The sequence below is a fragment of the Chaetura pelagica genome, unplaced genomic scaffold, assembly GCF_000747805.2.
Source record: "Chaetura pelagica isolate M959 unplaced genomic scaffold, ChaPel_1.0 scaffold66, whole genome shotgun sequence".
In the NCBI taxonomy this organism is placed as follows: domain Eukaryota; kingdom Metazoa; phylum Chordata; class Aves; order Apodiformes; family Apodidae; genus Chaetura; species Chaetura pelagica.
In genome coordinates, this window is record NW_009953811.1 from 560,603 (window position 1) to 583,325 (window position 22,723).

Consider the following 22,723-nt stretch of genomic DNA (forward strand, 5'->3'; position numbering starts at 1 on the left):
CTGAGCTGAACATTGCAGCAGATAAATAACTTTTTGAGTTTCTGAAAAAATTTTACCTGTGTTTTAACTCCTTCTTGGTAGCTAAACTGGAAATTATTTGGAGAAACTGAACTGAGAAGATAAGCATAAAGGAAAAACTATCTGAGTCTCTCCAGATCAGGCTTTTTGCGAGATAATGCAATTCACCTGACAAAAACCAGTCTCAGTCATCAAGAATCTCTTTGTAGACAATGGAGAAATGGATGGGATTAGTAATATTTTAAATTACAAATATAAAACATGTAGATAAACTGTTGTTCCCTTGGAATACTTCTGCCTGCAGACTATAAAAGGAATCTACAGTGACTAGGTTAGGTGTGATTTTACACCACTGATATCTAACATTAAATATGATCTTTCCAATCCTTCATACCTTAACTAGGTAGCCTATGTCCTTGTATCAGTCAAGGAAAATATTAGACCTCTCTAGGCTTCTGAACAGAGGAAAGTGAAATGGGAAAAAAAAAAAAAAAGCTATTTCAGCTCAGCAATAGAAGGAACAAGATAAGTGACATTTAGGCTGTTTGATTACAGATCTGTTTGCTTTGTCTCAGCTTCCTATCTTTTAAATGAAGACTGTATCACTGAAGTAATTCAGATTAGAGAAAGATCCCTATATGATCTGAGGTGTTAGTTTACTCAAGCAGTCTGTGACAAATGCTGTATCAATAAAAATTGACAGCAATGATATGGATGCTAATGTATAAGATGAGCCATGAACACTAAAGAAAGTTGTATTTTATTTTAGAATTCATGTTTTAAAGATAATGCTATCACTTATACTGCTCAAGATATCCTTGACTTGGAAGAGAAATCAGTCATATAGGCTATTTATCCCTTTACATTATTTCCAAAAATCAGATCTAATGCATCTTCACTAAAAAAATATTGATTCCAAGATATTTGTGCTATTACAATTATCAGGTTTTTATTAATATCTACCAAATATCACAGGCCACAAATGGAGATATTCCATTTCCTGCCTCCACTAGAATTGAAGATTGGTTAGTAGCTGTATTATTTACAATGTTTAACCCAGAAAGACTGTTATCTTGCCCAGCTATGGTCTTCTTTCTAGATCAACACAATCAGATCCTTCAGCCTTTCAACCAATGTCTTCTTGTCTAAATCTTTTATACTCTCTTTTTTTGCTCAACTTTGAATTCTTTCAGTCTCACTAACTCTTCAGTGGTGCTGACCTAAACTGCATCTATTAGTACAGTCCCACCAGCCACTGAGTAGGGCAGAACAGTTATATCACATATCTTAGACATGCACAAGTTTTCAGCATTTCTTTTCAAGAACACCACTGCCTTTTTTTGCAAGTACTTCATATTTTTAAGTCATATTAAGCCTGAACTTTTGCTACAACACCTGAACATTTTCAGTCCTGCTATTGCCTAAACAGCTATAGTTCTGAATTATCTTTTTTCACTTTTGCATCTGCAGTCTCTGTATCATTACTGAATTTGATTTTGGAACATTGCCTTGTATTGCAATTCTGCTGCCCAAAGTAATTGTGTTTCCTATATCGATGTGCGAATGCTATATGAGTGCTTTCTCCATATTGTAAATTGCAACTGAATTATTAAAAACTCAAGTCTATGACAAACCCTTGTTTGATCCACTTAAAACTGCCTTCCAGTTTGACAGTGTCCAATTTGACCTAAGATATCTGCTTCCAGCTGGCAGCTGGACAGTAAACTTCCATTAAAAAATAGTGATTTTAATATATCAACAAATTTTAGTATATCAATAAATAATATTGCGCTGGAGATAGAAAGTAATAAAAGGAACTATTTTTCTCAGTATTTCATACATTTGATTTTCCAGCATCAATATGTAAACTCGTAAGCCTATACCTAGTGTAATTTATAACTGTAAATACTGTTATTTATCTTAACAAATTGTTATTAATAAGAAATCACTGATTCAGAAAACCAATGCCTGAATAAAAGGATTTTAAGGATCAGATAAAAGGTGAAGTTGGTTCTAATATAGGCAAGCCTTATACATTTAAAAAAACCTCAAAGAATCCAAACCAATTAGGCGTATTAACCTACATTGCAATTTGAAATACTAATAGCATGAGAAAGTCTGGCCTAGCCAGTATTTTTGGAGATGAGAAGTAACACTTCAGAGCTCTGGTACATTGTTTATGAAGTTAATAATGCAGTGATAATTACTAACAACACACATCTAGCCCAAAGATTACTGGCTACCAAAAATTAATGTGTTGATGTTTTTTTTTAAAGTTTTACCTTTTGAGATGATCATATGGGGTATATCTAGCTCTGCAGATATTTTTCTAATTTTCCCTTAGGGGAAATGTAAAGTTTCAAAAATTTTAGTAGCTCATATGCTAAAAATAATTAAGTACACTCAGGTATCAATGGAGATGCACCTCTTTAAATTCTAAGGAATGGATTGCACAGAATAGTTATCTCAATACTGACATACTCTGAATGTTTAAAAAAAATCCCAAAACCCCCAAACCAAAAATACAGGGGTAATTTTAAATCTACTAATTTGTCTTAAATGAGCATCCTAGAGGCCTCACATGGAGAGGAAAGGGTAAGCATTCACACAGTGGAGAATGAAGATTCATATGGGATACCTTTTAACTGTTCTGATTATTTTATTGTATGTAACTATGTCTGATCATAAGTTTTGGATGTACCATGGTTCCGGGGATTTTTTTAGTAATCTTCATATAGGACATATGAGCTATCATGGATTTTTGCCAGTCTCGGATCACTTCCAAGCAACATTTAATCACATTTGGCTTGATCAAGGCAATATTTTATGAAGTTAAAAGTATTTTAAGAAAATTATGAGGAACAGTGTTGGAATTAAAACTTGCATTTGGTTATGAGATGAAGTTTGGAATACTTTGACAAGAAGAAATTGGTTTGCTCTAGTTATTTCACATTGCTACAGTTTGTGGGGAGGTTTTCATGCATGCAAACTACAGTCCTTCTGGAGAAGACTGAATAGGGAGCTCTGTCCTAAGTGTAACTCAAAAGTGCTCAAATCCCAGTAGGGAAAATCAGTCCAAACCGATTACTGGCTCCTTTTGGATAACATTAGCAGATACATTAGCATGTTATTTTGATCTATGTTCTGCTTTTATTGTACCACTCAGTGCTTCCCTTTGGGTCGTTATGTGCCCCTCTGTCATTCTTCCGACTCTGCTTGCTTTACTGTATACGTTGAGATGTTGCATTTATTACTTTAAAGCAGGGAAAATGATATTGGCCTCTTTCCATACCTGAAACTTAATAAAAGCTTTATAAAAGATTCTTAAGGATCCTCTTTGAAAAGCAAAAGATTGAATACCGTAATAATTTTCTATTTTGCATGAATGTCCCTTGGTCGAATAGAGAAGGTGTGAAATTGACTGATATAAAAGTATAAGACAAGACAGCCTGACCCAGTTAAATGTGCTTTAGAAAATAATGTTTATATGATCTGTTGATCAAATGTAGGTAGTCTTTCTGTTTTGAAGATCTAACAGATGGAAAAAAAATTCCTCGTTTGAATCACATTGATGCTATTCCAAATGATTTCAAATACAGCACAAGAAGTAGCTTGAAATGTGGACAGGACTCTAAATTGTAAATAATGATGATGAGCAAGGACACAGTTAAATGTAAAAACAAGGTATGCAGAGAGTGGAAGCAAGACTAGGAATCCTGGGGGGTTTACAGACAATTTGTCAGAGAAGCAAGGGATCAGGTAAGGAAGGCCAAAGCACAGATAAGAGTTGGACATGGCCAGGGATGTTAAGAATAACAAGAAAGGTTTCTACAGGTATGTCAGCAATAAGAGGAAGACAAGGGAAAATGTGGAACTGCTTAAGAAGGAAACTGGAGACCTGGCTATGCAGGACATAGAGAGGACTGAAGTACTCAGTGACTACTTTGCTTCAGTCTTTACTGGCAAAGGCTCTGGTCACACCATCCAAGTTAGAGAAGGTGAAGGCATGGACTGTGGAAAGGAAAATCTCCCCACTGCAGGAGAAGAGCAGGTTCGTGACCATCTAAAGGACCTGAAGGTGCACGAGTCCATGGGACCTGATTGGATTCATCCACAGCTCCTGAAGGAAATGGTTGACAAAGTTGCAAAGCCTCAGAGCCTCTGTCCATCATACTTGAAGTCTTGGTAGTCTGGAGAAATCCCCACTGACTGCAAAAGGGGAATCATAATTCCCATTTTCAAAAAGGGGAAAAAAGGAAGAGCCAGGGTACTATAGGCCAGTCAGTCTCGCCTCTGCGCCTGGCAAGACCATGGGGCAGATCCTCCTGAAGGCTCTGCTAAGGCACGGGGAAAACAAAGGGGTGATTGGTGACAGCCAATGTGGCTTCACCAAGGGCAATGTGGCCAGGCTGGAGAAGTGGGCTCGTGCAAATTGCATGAAGTTCATCCAGGACAAGTGCAAGGTTCTGCACCTGAGACTGGGCAATCCCAAGCACAAATACAGGCTGGGTAGAGAATGGTTTTTGATCTGGATCAAAAACAGTCTGGCGGAGAAGGACTTGGGAGTGATTGTGAATGAGAAACTCACCATGAGTCAGCAATGTGAGCTTGCAGCCCAGAAAGCCAACCTTTTCCTGAGCTGCATAAAAAGAAGAGTGGCCAGCAGGTCAAGGAGGGTGATTCTCTCCCTTTGCTCAGCTCTCATGAGACTCCACCTGGAGTACTGTGTCTAGTTCTGGAGACCCTAACATAAGAAGGACATGGAGCTCTAGAGAAAGCCCAGAGGAGGGCCATGAAGATGGCCTATGAGGACAGGCTGAGCAAGTTGGGGTTATTCAGCCTGGAGAAGAGAAGGCTCTGAGGGGACCTCATAGTGGCCTTCCAATACCTGAAGGGGGCCTACAGGAAAGCTGGGGGGGAACTTTTTTCAAGGGTTTGTAGTGAAAGGACAAGGGGTAATGGCTTTAAATTGGAAGAGGGGAGATTTAGGTTAGACATTAGAAAGTCATTCTTTAGTGTGAGGGTGGCGAGATGCTGGAACAGGTTGCCCAGGGAAGTGGTGGATGTCCCTTCCCTGGAAATGTTCAAGGTTGGATGGGGCTCTCAGCAACTTGGTCTATTGGGGGGTGTCCCTGTCCATGCAGGGGGGTTGGAACTAGATGATCTTTAAGGTCCCTTCTAACTCAAACCATTCTATGATTCTACCATTACTGGGAAAAGTAATCTTAAATCTAGGTAAAACCACGCAGTTACAGAAGATAGGTAAATCCTCTTTTACTATTTACACAGGGATAAGATTGTGTAGAATTGTGTGAGAGTGAGATCCTCTTTTCAAGTCAGTTTTCAGCAAATTAGTTTGAAACACACACAAAAAAGCATGTGACTTGATATTCAATTCCAAAAGGAACTCAATAGGTACATCTACATCTTCTCTGGATTGCTGGCCTGAATTCAAACTCAAAATAAAATCTCCTGTCCATAAGCAATGAACCAGCCTCAAGTGCAGCACAGGGTTAAAACAGAAAATTAAAGGCATTAAGCCTATTGCAGTTACAAACATGTGAACACATATTTCTTAGACTATAAAACATTTCAGAGTATTTTACAGTAACAGCTATAAGTAAATACCAACCCCTTTTAGCTAGAATTAGGCGCAGATAACAAGGAACCAGCATCCTGTGCTCCAGCAATAGCAAAGATCTTTACCTGAAATTGTGGCATGACAATAAGATAGAGCATACTCCCTTCTGCAGAAGGTAAACAGAAATACCTGACAACATGTAATTATCTCTACAATTCATCTGTATTAATTACCCAAGCAGAACACTCCTTGCTGTCATACACCTCTGGTGATCATCTCAGTCCTGAATAAACAAGAGAAACATCACGGATATGATACATGGAAGGTTTTAATTTACTGGGAGCAACTACTCTCTTTTCCTCTTCATTGCCCAGATGTACAGTATGTCTGAGACAGTGAAGGACAGCCCGAACACTGAAGCCCTGACCTTCAGTTGAAGGCTGAAAAATTTAGAATACCATAAAAGGTGAAACATAGTTTAATGTGCTTTGTTTTCATTACTTTTAAATTTTTGTCACTTTTTTGTCACCTTTTGTCACCTTTACACTTCTAGCATCAGTATAAAATCACGTTCGTTTTTATTATTGTAAAGAAGTCATGCTATTTGTACCTGAATACACAATATTTTGGGGTTTTGCTTGAAATTATTTTTCTTTTACCATACTATACATCTTTAAATGATATTTGCCTTATGCCTGCAGCAACTCACATAAGATGAAAAGTTCGACAAAAGTCTCTGCTAACTCCCTTAATAAACAGATTGATAGAATTTAATCCAAGTGTTGAAGGTTAGATGTACAATGTCTACCCTGAAGCTGACAGGCTGTTGACAGATGTGTCTCTGCATTAGTTTCACTAATACAAACACTTCCGCTGAGTCTTTATGCACTGCTTAGCTGTAGATGTTATATATGTGTGACAGTTCATGTGCAAGATCTTCAGGAATTTGCTTCAGTTCAGTGGAGCAGGCATTCTGCATCCAAAGGCAAAAGGAAGACACCTTCCATCTTTGATTACACCTTTGCAATATCTGTAAGTGCCAAAGCTGACTGTGATGGGCTTGTGACTTGATTCTGTGATGCATTGGTTTAAAGATATTCCTTCAATAAACTAGAAAGGCACTCACATTTCTTTGGTTGCAGCTGAATAGATTCATTTCCATCTCCACTTTCAATCTCTACTTACACTTTCTGGTGTCCTCATGGAAACCACTGTTATGGCTTCGCACTCCAGGGACTTCCACCATACTGTATTGCAGAACAGTCTATTGAAGTCAGTCTTGGGGTGCTCACTGTCACTGGGAGCTCAAGTGGCACAAATCTCACAAAACAGTATCTTTGCAAAGGATTAATTCCAGATGAGTGGGTTCCACAACTTTTTTTGGTGCTGACAACCTATAGCTCTCATTTTTCCTTGACACAGCTATAGAATTATATAGTAATATATATTACAAAAATGTACAGCACATAAGAACTACCAAAGGAAACAGAATGGAAAGCAATACTTTTGCTTTGAATTAATAGGAAGCCATCATCTATGTTCAGTCAAGTGTTCATATAGAGGCAATGAATTCAATAGACACTAAATGAAAATGTAATGTAAATGTATAACTTGTTATCTGAAAATCAAATGTGCCATCACTAAAAGCAGTATTATGTAGATACTTACTATTATGTGATTAGCTGCCAGGTTATTATTCAGCTTTTTACTTATATGAGCTTATATAAAATGTTGTAATGTCTTTCTATAAAAGGTGTATTAAGGAATGAAATTATGTTTACAGCAGCAGTTCTAAAACATAGAGACGTACCTTAATCATCTTAGTCATAGTCTTTGTAATATTTTTTCTTGAAATGTTGTAGTAAATATATTTTTCAATGGAAGAAGCACACGAGTAATGAAAGTGCATTGCCTGAAGGATAAGGTATCCTTTCATTGTAATCCTTAGGAGACCATTTTTATTCTTAAACTTTCAGTCCCACTGATTGAGTAAGGATCAACTTTTTAAATAAACTGTTACAAAAAGAGGCTTGTGAAACATATACATGAATACATTAACACCTTTTTCACCTGCAGTGTTTATGACTGCAGAGAAAATGTAATCCTGGAACAAGAACTATTAAAAAAATAATGGGATATTCAGCCATGCAAACAATATTCATACACACTCCATTTCCCTAAGGTAGTGAAAGATCAATCTGTCATTTCCATTTTACTATTTTATGTTCAGCTTTAGTAAATTCTCTTTTCCAGAGTGAGCTGATTCACAAGTTTACCTGCACTGAGCTTCATTGTTCTGAATGATGTAACTGATCTGTTCTACCCTTCCCTTTTTCTAATTAAGCAATCAGGAGCTCTTCAGTCAGGTGGCACAAAAAGAGTACATGGAGAATTTACATACAAGGACTTTAGTTGTCATGGGCACTGTACAAAGAATGAAAAAACAGTTCTGGTGCCAAAAACATTTTAGAGTTGAGGAAACATCTTACTTTCACACTTAGCAGGACAACTGAAATGCAATCCTGTGCTGAAACTCAAGTATAACAACAATATATTGCTGTATCAATAAAGTTTTACAGAAGAAAAAATGTCAACGAAGTTTACACTTTGTAAGCAGCCACTCTGTGTGTATGCAAACTTTCAAAAAGAACTTTTGAGTGTGACTAAAGTTTCAAAAGAAGAATAAATCACTGTCCACTCTTCCCTGTGATTTCAAGATGTTTCATTTCTAAAACTAGGTTCTCAGCCGGTATAAGTAAACATAGACATGCTGAAGAGAATTCTGTAAGTCTCATGGAAACTAGGAGATCTTTTAGATATTATACTGCAGATCCCTACTTCACAACATAACTGGACTGAGTAACTAAGAACTGAACCTGATATAGCAACTGCAAAAGCAATTTATGCCCATATTTGCAGATGCTTATTAGGTAATTAGATTACTTTCTCTGAGTTCCACCTTAAATATTTTCTTCTTTTTTTTGGTCATATATCTGTTTTTCTCCTTTAAATTCCATGTAACTGATCTCAGCCTAAGCTAATGGAACCTCAAATACTCGACCAACAAAACTCTATCAGAAACAGAGGGTATAACAGACTGAAAGCTTAACATCAGAGCTGAATGCAACCATGATGGTCATGGAAGGTTTTCAGAGCAGCTTCCTTACCATATGCGACACGACACAGATAGTGCAGTCCAATTCAGATCCATGGAAGTTTTTTACTTTCCTTGCACTTGTCTGCACCCCATGTTCTATAAAAATGCCCACCTCATTTAATTCAGACTAAGTATTTTGAGACATGTGCTATTTGCTGCTTTATGACTATACTCTTATAAGATCATTACTGTTTGGGGTCAAGGCAAAATGGTAATAAAGATGTGGGTAAAAAATAAACAACGATGTGCACACCCTTTGTTTACATGTTTCGTTAATGAACACTGAATATGTTCAAACTCTACTGTAAGGGCCTTAAAATAATCAGTTCTTTATAGAATTTATCGTCCATTATACAAAGTACACAATTAATATCAAACACATACGCATCTATGAAATAAGCAAACTGAATAATTTATCCTCAGTAATAGTTTCACTTACACTGACAGTTATTTTAAAATATGATACCTGCTCTCCAATATCTAGTAGGATCCAACACTTTATAACTAATGAGCAGCCCATTCTTCAGGATGATGTTACAAAACCTCTGTGTGAAACTTCCATGCTGGTGCTAGCCTTCCCCACTGTGCTGATCTTGCATTAGGGAATGATGTTAACACAGAGTGTCAACGCTGTGACTACAGTTTTCCCCTCATGTTTCCAAGTATTGTTTTCCAAGCACTGTTTTACAAGATGGAACAGCATTGGAAGCATTTAATATCAGCACAAATATATGAAGAAATTTTCAAATATCAGGAACAAACCCTCTTTATTTTATCCAGCCTGTATTAATCACTCATGCATTCACAGATAACTGAACACAAAAGATAAAAACTGCTGAAGAACTCAAATGGCAACACTTCCAGAGCTCTGACAAATAAGATACTGACCTTGCAAATGACAGAAGAGAATGAACTTGGACAACAGAACAACCAAGAACATGTTAAATTTAAAGCTATTTTTTTAGCCAAGACTTCTTCCTCTTACTCATAAATAGTGGGCTGATTCCCAAATCAGAAATCTTACTGCCCAACTAAAAGCAATACTGTAGAAATGAAAAATTTTAATCCTGATGATGTCAGCCTTATTCAAAACTGCTTCCTCTCACCCCCTAAGAGACAGCCTGCAACACTTGCCTAACTTCCTGATAATCCTTCTTATCCAAACCAAACAAAAACCAGATTAGTGATATGAGACCTTTTGGTCTGGGAGAAGTAAAAGATGTACACATTGGGACACAAGATTACCCAGAGAATCACAAATGGCTAAGAAACTTCATGAGGGTCAAAAAGGACAGCTAAGAAAGGTATTTTTAATCTGGTGTTAGTCGCTTCTCAGAAGGCACTTGCAGTAATTTCACAGTAAATGCACCACAGGCTGTGCCATGAGAGCTGAGTGTTGTATGATTAGAAAGAAAATGCTTTTCACTTTCTGAAGAATTGGTGGTAACCATCATAATGACAATCAACTGCAATCTAAAACAGAAAGTGCCTTCCAAATGATGAAAAAGAATTTGTTGGATTTGTTCCTGAATCTTAGAAAGATTGTAATATGGACTCCCCTATTCCCAGGCAAGGAAATGAAGCAAAAAAATCATTACTTTAGACAGCAGACATTCCTCAGGACTTTATAGCAAGGTGTGCAAAAAGACTATTTACATAGGTGTTGCAAATGAGTGTGCCAGTCCTCAGCCTGCACTGATAGCTGTAGAATTACATACTTAAAAAAATAAAAATACAAGCAAATACTTCTTACCATGAAACCCTCAGTGTACTGAAACTGAGCTCTGGAACTGTCTTCTGCTGTGGGACTCAGGGGCTTAGGATCCGACATAGATCGTTGCATCATCTTTGCTGCCTTTGGGCTTGATGGAGGAACCTTGGCAATGTCAGCATGCAGCATCTTCTGAGGGCTGATGTCATCAGTGATGGGTTTTTCATAGGGTACAAATGCTGACTCCATAACTTTGCTTGGTGAAACAGGTGAAATGGGTGAATAGAGAACTTTGGGAGATTTGGGAGGGGAAGGGACTACCTGCAATGTGGAGTCTGGACGAAGGTGGGATGAGTATCCTATCTCTAACGGCGTTGGGCGTTTTTTGTCTTTCTGAGGAGATGAAGCTGATAGATACTGGGGACTCTGAGTATCTGACTCAGTCTCTGTCTGACATCCCAAGCTTTCTCCTTTATATGTCTTTTCTGGTGCTGAAATGTGTTTTATGATTTCAACCTTAGCATCCAATCGGGCCCTGATTGAAGGTGTTCTTATTGTTCCTACAGGTTCTGTTTGTACTGAAATCTCTGCCACTGTCTGAACTGCAATACTAGATACTTTGGAGAACTGTTTAGCTTTTTCTGCCTCAGTAGTACTCTCAGTGTATTTCCCTATACGAGGCTTCCTTCTGGATCTGCTAGAAAGATCCCATTCATCTTGTTCTTCATCATCTGTCTGAACACTCGTATCAACACTCTTCTTAGGTCTCCGTCTCCTGTTTGTGTAACCTCTGTCTGCTCCATCTTCATCATCAGTTTGTACTCCACTGTCCACTATCTTTTTGAAACACCGGGGCTCTTCTTCCAGGGTCTCCTCAAGCTCCTCATATGGACCACGTAATTTTGGCATAGAACTTCTTTTTTTCAATTGCTTCTCCTCTCTAACATCAATATCCTTAAGAGACATTTCTGAAACAGAGCTTAGGATACCAGACCTAGGTATGTACTGGGTAATGCCATCTGACTGAACAGTATACCATGCTTGACTTTGTGGAATTTCAATACCCATTACTCCTGAAGCCGTAGTGGTCACATCAGCAGCAGGCCAAAACTGGCCATTTTCTGTAGTTGCATACTGTTCTTCTAAAAGTGTTTGATCTGTGGTAGTTTGGGGTGAGCCAGTTCCTGAAGGGTCATAACCGTACTGATATATTTGACGAATTTTTTGCTCCTCTAACTGTTGGTGGAGCTGTTGTTGAAGTTGTTGGAATTGTTCAAGCTGCAGTTGTTGCTGGGCTAATGTCTCTTGCCTCATGATAAACTGAGCTTGTCGTTCCTCCTCTTGCTGAAATAAGAGATGGTGTTTCATGGATTGCAGCTCCTCAAGCTTTTTTTGCACCATAAACTTTTCTTGTTCCCTAAATCTTTGAATTTCCTGACGTTCCCATTCCAGCTCTTCTGCAAAGCGCTGCTGCTTAATTTTCTCAAGTTCAAGAAGTTCACGCTCCAAATCAAGCTGCTGCTGTTTGCCTTCTTCAGGGGCAATGAGAAGGGCAACCTCGTCTTCAATTACATCTGGGTAAACTTCAGATGCTGTAGTTAAAGCAGGTATCAAGTTGGTAGGCTCAGTGGTAATAGTTTCTAGAGTAAGAGGTGGCAACCCTGTCTCCATATCAATGGCAGTAATTGCACTGTCTTTTTCCGCTGCGACTGTTGTCAAGAAGCTGTATGATCTGGGGAGTGGCTGATTCTGTTGCAAAGTTGATAAAGAGGGCACCGAGTCAACTGTTTGGAGAGTAGGCAAATCTCTGGCAGTTGTACTGAAAATAGAACCGGGTTGGGTAGTGATGGCAAAAGTGGATGGGATTGGAGTTGCTACTGAAGAATAAACAACACCATTGGATGATCTTAAAACACTTCCAACGCCAAACTGAGAACCCAGAGATGATACCATTCTTGCTTGGGAATACTGTGGTGTACTGAGCCCGATGCCAGAAATGACCTGACGAGTCTCTGGATAAGGACCAGTAGTCTTGCTTGAGTAATCCATAACCTCACCTGAAATTACAGGGCAAAGTTACAGTCCAGTCCCACAAAACAATGCTGCTTTGTGGATTCTGAAAGCCATCCCAATCTTGATGAATTAAATGGGAAGGGGAAAATGCATGCAAATCTTCAGGTTAATGATCTACTTTAGAAGTGAAGCAAACAGCATTGCTGAACATGCAGGCACATGCAGGCACCTCTGTGCAAAACACGTATGTAAAATGAAGAAATAAAAATTGTGTAATCCAGAATAATTTGTCACACTGTCCAAAAGAAAACAAAACAAAATAAGGAGGGGAAAAGTAATATAAAAATCATCCTGAAATGAGGTGAGGAACATCAAAATTATATTTCAAAGAAAGATCTGCTGCTGTGTCATACTGACCTGCAGTAACTCTTCCAGAAGTAAGATCTACAGCTACATCAGTTGCCCCAACTCGATAATCAAAGCTGTTCTTGCTTTTGTATGCAAACAGTCCAGCTTCTGATAAATTTGTGTCAGACATAGATGGTTTCATACCTCCCATTCCTCGATAGCTATATGACCCTGGACGATCATACTGATAATGGTCATCTCTGTAACCAAAGCGATCTTCAGGAAGTGTAACTGGTGGCTGCTGTGCTGTACAGCTCCTACCAAACGGCAATTTATAAACCATATCACAGCAGACAGCTCTTCTCCCTGCAGTCAGATCCACAGGCTTTTCTTCATCTTCTATTACTGTTGTTATGATACCTGAAGTAGTTTCATCCATTGTTACTACTGTTCTGTGAGATTTTGTAGTGCTCAGATCAACTGCTCCACCATCTATCGGCTCTTGAGAAGTAGAGAGATCAGTCCAACCATTTGTAACACCAACAGGTGGTACAGTAACAGGCTTTGTAGTAGCCCATGTCACTGGCTGTGTTGACATACCTAGGGATAAATTTATTGGCAGTTCATCTCTACCTACAGAGAATGGCTGGCTGCCTGTTACTCTGTATGCAGGCTCAAAATGTTTTGTTGTTGTTAGCTGGAGCGGCGTTGTCATTGCATGTCCCAGATCCACAAAGGTGTCTTTACTGGCAGTGTAGCTTACAGTGGTGGTGCAGGTCATTACAGCTACTGTCTCAGTGACCACAGACAGAGAAGGATCGGCAACACACGCAGTGCTAAGGTTTATTATAGCTGGTTGGACAGTACTTACTGGCCGCCCACTTACATCACTTGCTGGCATTTGCCTTCTCACATCCATGGAAACGGCAGACAGATCCATGCAGCTGTCCTTCATTTCAATATCCATCTTAGTTAAAGTGCGAAGATCTATGACATCACCCAAAGGATGGAATCTTCCATTCTCTCTATACCTGGGTCGATCTACTATATGTAGTGGCTCTGGTGGTATAGTAATAGCAACACTACCTAACCCAAAACCAGGCACTGGGGCCTTAACCACAGACACTGTGGTCTTGGCTACCCCTGTTGTTACTACTTCTGATTTTGAACTAGTTATTTTTTCAAAAGTTGATTGTGTTGTGACAGGAACGGCTTGCACAGCACCTGAAATATACATACTCTGATCTGCCATACTCTGAATTTCCATAGTTTTCATGGATGGAGTAAAACCTGGTTGCACAGGCTGGGCAATTTGTTCTTTAGAAGGTGCTTCTAAAGTCCAGCTGGTAACAGCCTGACTAGTTATAGCTTCTGTGGGAGTTCCAGGCTCAGATGGCAATGTGATGACAACATAGGTTTCCTGTGAGGGTTTTGTCAACCTTGGTGAAGATTTGTTAGAGTGTGGAGACAAAGGGGAAGTTGGAGATGCTATTTTGTATTCAGCTGCAGGGACCAAATTCAGAGTCATACTTGAAGTCAAGGACAAACCTATTGGTTTGGGCTGTGTTTCTGCTGGCTTATGAACAGTTATTGGGAGTGGAGGAACTGCTGGCTTAGGAGCAATTGGAGGTTTAGTTAATTCAGTGGGCCTGTGACTGAAAACAAGCCCTGCTGGAATGGAGGATGGTTTGGGTGGCACAGGTGGTGGTGTTGGAGTGTATGTTTTTGTGATAGTTGCCACATGATTCTTTGATATAGTTGTGGACTCTAGAGTTGGAACACTTGTCACTGAAGGTACCACTGTGGGAGCTGTTGTTGCAGGAGTTTTAATCTGTGACTTCTTTTTGGGATAAATGGCTGGCTTGGGTAAAATAGGTGGAGGTAGCGGTGGTGGAGGAGGTGGTGGAGGAGGAGGAGGCAGGGGTGCTGAAGGTTGTGCAGGAGAATCCAAAGAAGGGCTTCTAAAAAGCGAGAATACTTTGGATGTTACAGCAGGAGCTGAGGAAGGCACAGAGACCAGGCTAGTCTTACTTACAACACTGGGAGTAGCTGCAGAAGATATTTCTGGTGCAGACTCTGTAACTGGTACTGATGCAACACATATAGGTGGTTGCTCAGATATAGCACTAGTAAAATAAATCTTTTTCATCTCAACACTCAATTCTTTGTGTGAATCTTCATGATGAACCTCAACAATACCAGCCTCTACGGAACTTTTCATTTTTCTAGCTGCTTCCTCTTCTGCTTCAGAGGTATCAAAAGTAATGGTCTCAGCCATGTATTGCTTGGGTTTTGTAACTGTACTTGTCACTACTGAAGGAGTGGCTTCAGGCAAACAAATTGCAGTTTGATCCACAGTTTCCATATCTGATGCTGTAGATGGCTTTTTAATGGCTCTGGCAGAAGAGTCATAAGGCATGCTCACTTCAGAGTATTCTTCTGTAGATGTTAAGGGAAGTTGGGTTACTACCGCAACACGTTCAGAATCTGCAGATTTAGTTACAGCATCTGTTGTATCTGTATAACCTGTGGTTGCACTATCTAGAGGTGATGAACTATCTGTGGTACAAACTGAAGATGTAGATGATGTTAAAGAAGCTGTATCAGAAGGTAAAACTGAGGCAGCACCTTCTGATGTCTCAGAGTAGGTCAACATTGATGTTTCATGAGAAATTATTTCTTGAATTTCTCTGGCATAATCTGTTAAGTATTCATCTTCAATTTCCTCAGCTGTAAAATGCTGTGTTATTTTAACATCTGGAATAGAAAGTGTTGTACTACTAACAGGTGATACATCTGAGATTGCTGAAGTAGTGCTTGATGTTAAAGATGTACTATCAACCATTTCTCCAACATTAGATATCTTTGCATCAGATGAAGGAACAAAACCTGAAGTTTGTGTTGGACTGGATCCAGGGGTTAGCTGCATTTTCTGTCTTTTCATAAGCTCTTCATAAGCAGCTTCTGCATCTAACAACTGTTTCTCCTCAGTGCTGGAAGTTACTGTGCTGTCTAATACAACTATTTCATGACTTTCTGGGATAATATAAGAACTAGAAACAATATCTTCTTGAGGCACAATAGAATGTAAAGTCTCAACACTGTAGTAGTCTTTCTGTAGATCAGTAACTTTTTGTGGTTCTTCATAGATCTGTTCTGAGGCCCGTATTTTTTTCTCTTTTCCTCTCTGTTCAATATATTCATTGCTCTCATCTTGTCTCATTACAAGAGTAGCATCAGTTGTTCCATTGTAAGTATCCTCTACTAAAGATTCATAAATATAATCCTCTATTAGCATTCCACCATACAAAGATTCTTTTTCAAATACTTCATCTTTTTCATTTGCAATTTGAAATGATTTGGACTTATGGGTCTTATGCATCATCTCCTCATATACCTCTTCGGCACTTTTCAGTGCCTTTTGACCACCTTCTTCTTTTGAGAGTCTAACTGGTTGTTCATCGGTTGGTGAGTACAGAGAGACAGCAGTAGGTAATTTGTAAACTTTCTGCACTTCTATTATTTTTTCTGGGCTGATCTCAAATCCTTCAGGATCTGACTCAATGCTAGGTGAATATTCAGAACAGGAAGATCTGTGCAGCTCTTCCATTTCTGCTGCTTGTCGTAGTTCTTCTGTTGGAGATGCATCTTCAATGGGAGAGAGATTACTTGGTGGAGTCTTTGGACGTTCCCTTCTTCTCTGAGCTCTCAGTTCATCTTTGTCCTTTTTAGATTTTTTGCTAGAACTTTTTCTTTGTTGCTGTTCTAATTCACGCTGTTTTTCTTGCTCCTTTAGCAGTTCTTCCTCTTCCCGCAGTTCTTCTTCTTCTGAAGAATCTTCAATAGTTGGAAGAAGAGGACCATGTGTCCGATGTCTGGCCTTGCGCTGTTGTTTGCTCTCTCCTCCTAGTTTTTTGTGACTAGGACTGCTGTCACTATCTTCATCAAGAGACGATACTGAAGTAGGAGATGTACCTGGTGTGAAACTAGAAGCATGTAAACTAGAAGACCCTTCTCCTCTAGATCTGTCTTCTGGTGAATCTGTAAGACTCTCCATCTCTAGCTCAGGCTCCTCATCAAAATACAAAATACCTTTCTGTTGTTCAGATGCTTCAGAGTATTTGTTTGTTATTGTACTATTTAATTCTATTGTTTTGAAACGCCGAAGGCCTCCTCCTCCTGTTACTGCAAGTTCTTCACTGTCTTGACTTTTAGTTTCCCTGTATTTTGGCTCTGGGCTTTCATCAAAAGTCTCATCATCATCATCATGCCATGAATGCCTTCTTCCTGCATCCTCATCATAGCCTGCACTACTTTTCCGTGCCAATCTTCTGTGTTTTCCAGCTGTTCCTTTGGCTTTGCTTTTCACTTCTTCTTTCTTTTGGCTTTCAGGTACACTGATCTCTTTGAGTTGATTTCTAATGAATTCATCATCCTCAGAACCTGAGGCATCTTCATCAGCACTCATCTCTATAATCTGTTTTCTAATGAAGTCTTCTTCATCACCTGATCCCTGACTGTCATCTCGTTTGTACTCATCACTGCTTGAAGAACCAACACTAGTTCTTCTTTTTCTCCTTGGGACAGGTGAATTTTCACTCTCACTGCTGTCTTCTACAGAATCATAGCGTTGTCTTCTTGCTGATATGTCATCTCCTTTATCTTCTTTCTTGTAGTCTGCCCAGGAGGAAGCATTTCCTTTGCCATCTTCTACAATGGTTCCTTCACCTTTTTTAATAGCTTCTAAGTCTTCCTCATCGGAACTGTAAGATTCTGGAGTGACTGGCAAAGGCTTTGTTTTAGGTTGATCCTTTGTCTCTTCACCACACACTTCATAAAGCTCTTTGCTTTTCACAGATTTTTCATCTGCAAGTGTACTTGCCTGAGCTTCCAAAATAGACAGTACAGTGCTTTCTAATTTAGCTAGATCTGAGGGGCTTGGTGGGCTTTCTTGTGAAATAGTGTCTTTTTTATTAACTTCTCGGAGTACATCCTTTTCATCACTGGGGATATGACTTGGAATTTCACCAAGTGAACTTGATATACCATCAGAAGAATACCCGGTGTCACTCAGACCTTGTGGACTTTTCTGTTGCTGAGAGCTTGATGTTTCAGATTTGTCATCCTCCTTTTCCTAAAAAATAAATACATACGTGTGTGTACATATTTACATATTCATTCTTAATGTCTCCAGGCAATTAAGTACATGTGATTTTTTTTTTTTTCTAAAAGGTGAGTTAATTCTCAGATGAAAAATGATGTCAAGAAGAATTATATTAAAACATATAAGACTGAACACTATTTATTTTTAATTTTTTTTTATTAAAAGCTACCAAAATGTCACAAAAAGGTCCTCAAATTTTGGGGTTTTGCAATGCATCTAACTATGCTTTGCATGGCTGTCCACACTGGCAACTAATTTTATTACTCGCATGATGATCTTCTGTTTTTCAATACAAACAAACACTGTATGTATAATTTCCAGAATACTTAGGAATTATTATTTGTTTGAATATGCATAGGACAAGTTGTTTGAGGGTTAATGTAAATAAAGGTTTTAATTACCTATATTTCAAAACTGCCTAAATTGTTATAGCTATAAAGTAATATAGCTTGCCAAACATAAGCCTGCAGTTTTTCTGGGGTCTGCTCCTTTCTTTGCCCATTTAATGTTTTATAATTATCCATCAATATGTAAATCAACTCAACTTTTGGATCTCTGGTCTAATTTTGTTGGTTTGAGTGTTACACACTGTAACATGCAGCAGAACACATGGAGTACTGAAGCATGACTTAATGTAACTGGGAAAGTCGCTATATCTGCAGTTCAGCACTGTAAAATGATTTTCTGAGTACCTCATAAAAAAAGTTTCTCAGTAAACTTGTAATGAAGAAGTAAGCTGCTGGTAGGGAGTGTAATTGCAGGCAAGAAAGCATGATGGTCAGCTACTGACCAAAAGGAAGAAAACAAGGCAGATATGCTTGACTGAGCATCATAACCAATGTTTCCCCTCTCATTCCTAATTAAACACCCTTAGTCATTCTCCTAGCTTCCACATCCTTCTTCACTGTTCTAAATGACAAGAACCTCAATCCCCTTCTTCAGACAACAAAATAACCAATAACATCCTATAGCAAGTAGTTCCATATCAGAGTTTCCCTCCTCCTTCTCTCAGTTGTGAATTGCTCTGTACTTAGTGAAAGTACCTCACCATTCAGCTAACAAAACAGCTGACTCTCCAAATGACAGGTCATCTTGGTTATAGTCTAAGCTGAAAACCTTATGAACGTCTCCACCTCCACTAGCAGTTTGAGAACAACAAGAATCCCAAAGTCTCCTCATTTTAATAATATGATGTGATCTTCATATTTGTTATGGCCCCAAATAGTATAAGTAGGTGGTATTTGTAAACTTTGCTAATCAAACTTAATGATTTCTGAAGGACAGCAAATAATTTCTTTAAAGCTTTAATTTATCAATTTCCTTGGCAATATGCTGGGTTAAAAAAAAAAAAAAAATACTATGGAATACATACATTAAGAAATGGCAATGCTTAGTTACATAAATCAATATATAAACATGGAGAAACCTACAGTACACCAAACAACTTGGGGAAGTCATTGCCACTTAAAGCATCTCAATACTTACTATTCTGAAAGATGTACTCTTGGCTATTGTCCAGCCCTTAATGCCTTGAAGTCAGCAATGAGGTATAGCTAAAAATTTTAGGGTTTGTATGTTATGTTTACATTTTTGTTCCCTTTATTAAAGAAGAAAGTGTTTGAGAGGTATTTATTGGGCTATGTTTTAAAAACACATACATTTCACTATAACTAAAGGATTTTTCCACCTAGATACATAGTGCTCCTTCATAAATTTCACTAATTACATTTAATTGTTATTTTTTATTTCTTTTAATTTCCAGTATGTTCATACTTATAAAGACATAGACAACACACACAGTGATCAATTTAGATAAGCTACTAGAAAATCCAATCAAGCTGAGAAGATCCCTTAGGAGCTGATGGACAGACTCCATCCATCTAGTGAAAGTGAATCTGTCAGATCTGTTCTCCATAGGGAGAAAAACAGACAACAACCAGTTGTGGAACAACTTTATTCATTCTCCTTTTATTCTGTGATGGTGCCACTATCTGTAGGTCTAATGTCTAACCTCCTTAATGACCAAAGCAGAGGAGATGGCACTGAACATTGCTATTGCCCATTCTGCTGTTGAACCTCAGCGTGTGTCAGATCATCGAATAACAGGAAACTGAATATGGAAATGATTGATATTTGTATATTAAGGAGAAAAAAAAATATCTGTAATAAGGACGGACTTCTTTTATCACTAGAAACAAATGTAATGAGAGAATCCAACTTTCTTTTAAGGCTACCACCATATGAATATATCTTCTATCATTTCTGTATGTATAGTTTTGTGCTCTGTGATTAAACTGTGTCATGCAAAACTTGTCTTCACATTATGTTTCAAGATCACATGCATGTACCTTGCAATAAATAATATCTGGTCTTTGTGCTCCCCCCCACCTCTTATTTCCTGCAGCCTGAGAACTAGGTTATTGTCATAAGCTACATCTATTCTTAAATGACTAGTAATTTATTTTCTAAATGGTTGGCCATCACAGAGACAAAGTATCACTGTAAAACTTTAAAGCATCACATAAATATAAGACTCACAGATTAATTTAAAAAAAATATTGCAGAAACAATGCTGCTAAGGATCATATTTCTACTCAGCAATTCTTGGAAAATTAAAAATGCATTTTAATCAGTAAGAAAAAAACCTCATTCTTTCTTGTAAAGTAGGAAGTACTCTGATACATGTTGAATTACTGGGCCTTCCAGAATAGTTGAAAAACATTTTTTCTAAAAGTTTACCCTCTGTGTTTTTTATTACTGGATATATTTAGCTCTAACACAGACAATGATTGGAGGATCTTCTTGAGACATGAGGAACAAGGAGACTTATAAAAGCTGCTGGTTGGATAAGACTCTTTAAAAATGTAGTCTGTTTAACTGATGGTAAAAATGTAGGATGCATTCGTACTATTCTAGTGGTATTTCTACAGTGTCAATGTCAACACATCCTAAAACTATTTTGCATTTGAAGGTTTTGCTTTAGAACTATTATTTTTTCTTACACATCCTTACTTATTTGAAAATATACAACTTTGTGTTTTTAAAAAGTACCATTGGTTATCAAATTCAGTCAGAAATCTATTAAAAGAAAACTGATTTTACCAAAAAAAATAGAAGTCTTATCAGTCTTTTTGAAAAAAAAATATGTATAGTTAGCAAGATTACATTCTCTTGCACAAAATATACATTTTATTTTGCAAAGGAATTCATTATTTTTAAAAGGTCATTCTGTTTACTGAAGAAGTGGAGACATCCACCTTACCTACAAAAGAAGTTTCAGAGTAAAAAACAGACACTGGTTGATTAAACTGTGTAATATATATTTCAATTTTATATGATCAAAATTAAACATTTTATTTGTGCCCAGAAAAACTGCTTACAGGTAAGCTTTTTCCTTATTCCCTAGTCTGTGTTTTGTCATTGATGACATGTTAGAAGAATGATGTCAATTTACAATGTATTATTTTCTACCTGGTTACTCAACCTAAGCACAGCATCATTCCTCAGTGAACATAAGGTAGTAATAGGAGCACTTGCACGATATAACTGGGGAGTTGTAAATATATGTTCAACTGACACCTTGGTAATGTGTATGCTGAACTACTTATATGCTAATTTGTGAGTTCCAACATGACTGTTTTATATAGTTTATTCTTTAAAATCCTTTTGAAGAAATTACAGTTTAAAATATTACTGAAAAAAAAAGATTTGGAGAAAAAAAATGGCTTTCTGCTAATTTAAATAATACTTTGAGACACAAATATGTAGAAATGTTTCAATACCTACGTCACTTTTGTTTCAAAGGACACCAGATCTCTACATAAAATTGGTAGCTGCGATTTTCCAAGGAACATTCTACTGATTATACCACATCACAATTTCAGCCTTTCCCTATCTTCAAAGGATTGTTGGGGTGCTGCTGGTTTTCCCTTGCATCTTTATTTAAAAATAAATCTACCTGAAATCCTTCAGATAATTCTGTCCTAAAATACATGAAAAAAAATATTCTTCAGTGTCTGGATAATGACCTTTACCCACTGAAATGGAATCAATATTCAATATCTAAATATTACTTCCTCTTCCAGTTTTGTCAAATGCTCTCTTGGGAAAAATTGTGTCCAGCAATGCTTGATGTACAGCACTAAGAACATAAAATTCTTAAATAAATAACTTTTAAAGAGTTATTTTTTTGCAGTACAAGCCAGGTGAGGCAGTAGCTTTATTTTTAATTGTGAGTAATTTAAGCTTTTTTTTTTTTTTTAAGGATTTTTTCCAACAACAACAAAAAAAGAAAATAAAAGGTATTTTTGTGTAAAAATAGCTCTTCCTTTTTCATTCATTAACTTCTGGTTTGTATTCCAGACAGTTATAACTTAAGAAATGCATGCAAGTAGATATGTATGAGTTTGGGGTTTCTTATTAATGAAATTTCTGCTTCCCCAAAGTTGAAGGAAGACTGGGTTTGTTTATCCCGAAGAACAGAAGACTGAGGGGGAGACCTTATCTCTGTCTACAACTACCTGAAAGGAGGTTGCAGTGAGGTGGGAGCTGGCCTCTTCTCCCAAGTAACCGGTGATAGGACTCAAAGTGCACCAGGGGAGGTTCCGATTGGGAAAAATTTATTTACTGAAAGAGTGATCAGGCATCGGAACAGGCTGCCCAGGGAAGTGGTGGAGTCAACATCCTGAGAGTGTTCAAAAAACATTTAGACATGGCATTTCATGACATGGG

The 22,723-nt window shown here is 37.9% G+C and overlaps 1 protein-coding gene across 1 annotated transcript in view; it reads right to left on the minus strand.

Moving 5' to 3' along the window:
• Positions 1 to 22,723, minus strand: part of PCLO (piccolo presynaptic cytomatrix protein) — a 333,240-nt gene that overhangs the window by 157,407 nt on the left and 153,110 nt on the right. Inside the window, exons 5-6 of the mRNA XM_010001252.1 lie at positions 12,898 to 17,962; positions 10,510 to 12,524 (exon numbers count right to left, since the gene is read on the minus strand). Coding sequence (XP_009999554.1) covers positions 10,510 to 12,524; positions 12,898 to 17,962 — 7,080 coding nt within the window. The remainder of the gene's footprint in view (positions 1 to 10,509; positions 12,525 to 12,897; positions 17,963 to 22,723) is intronic.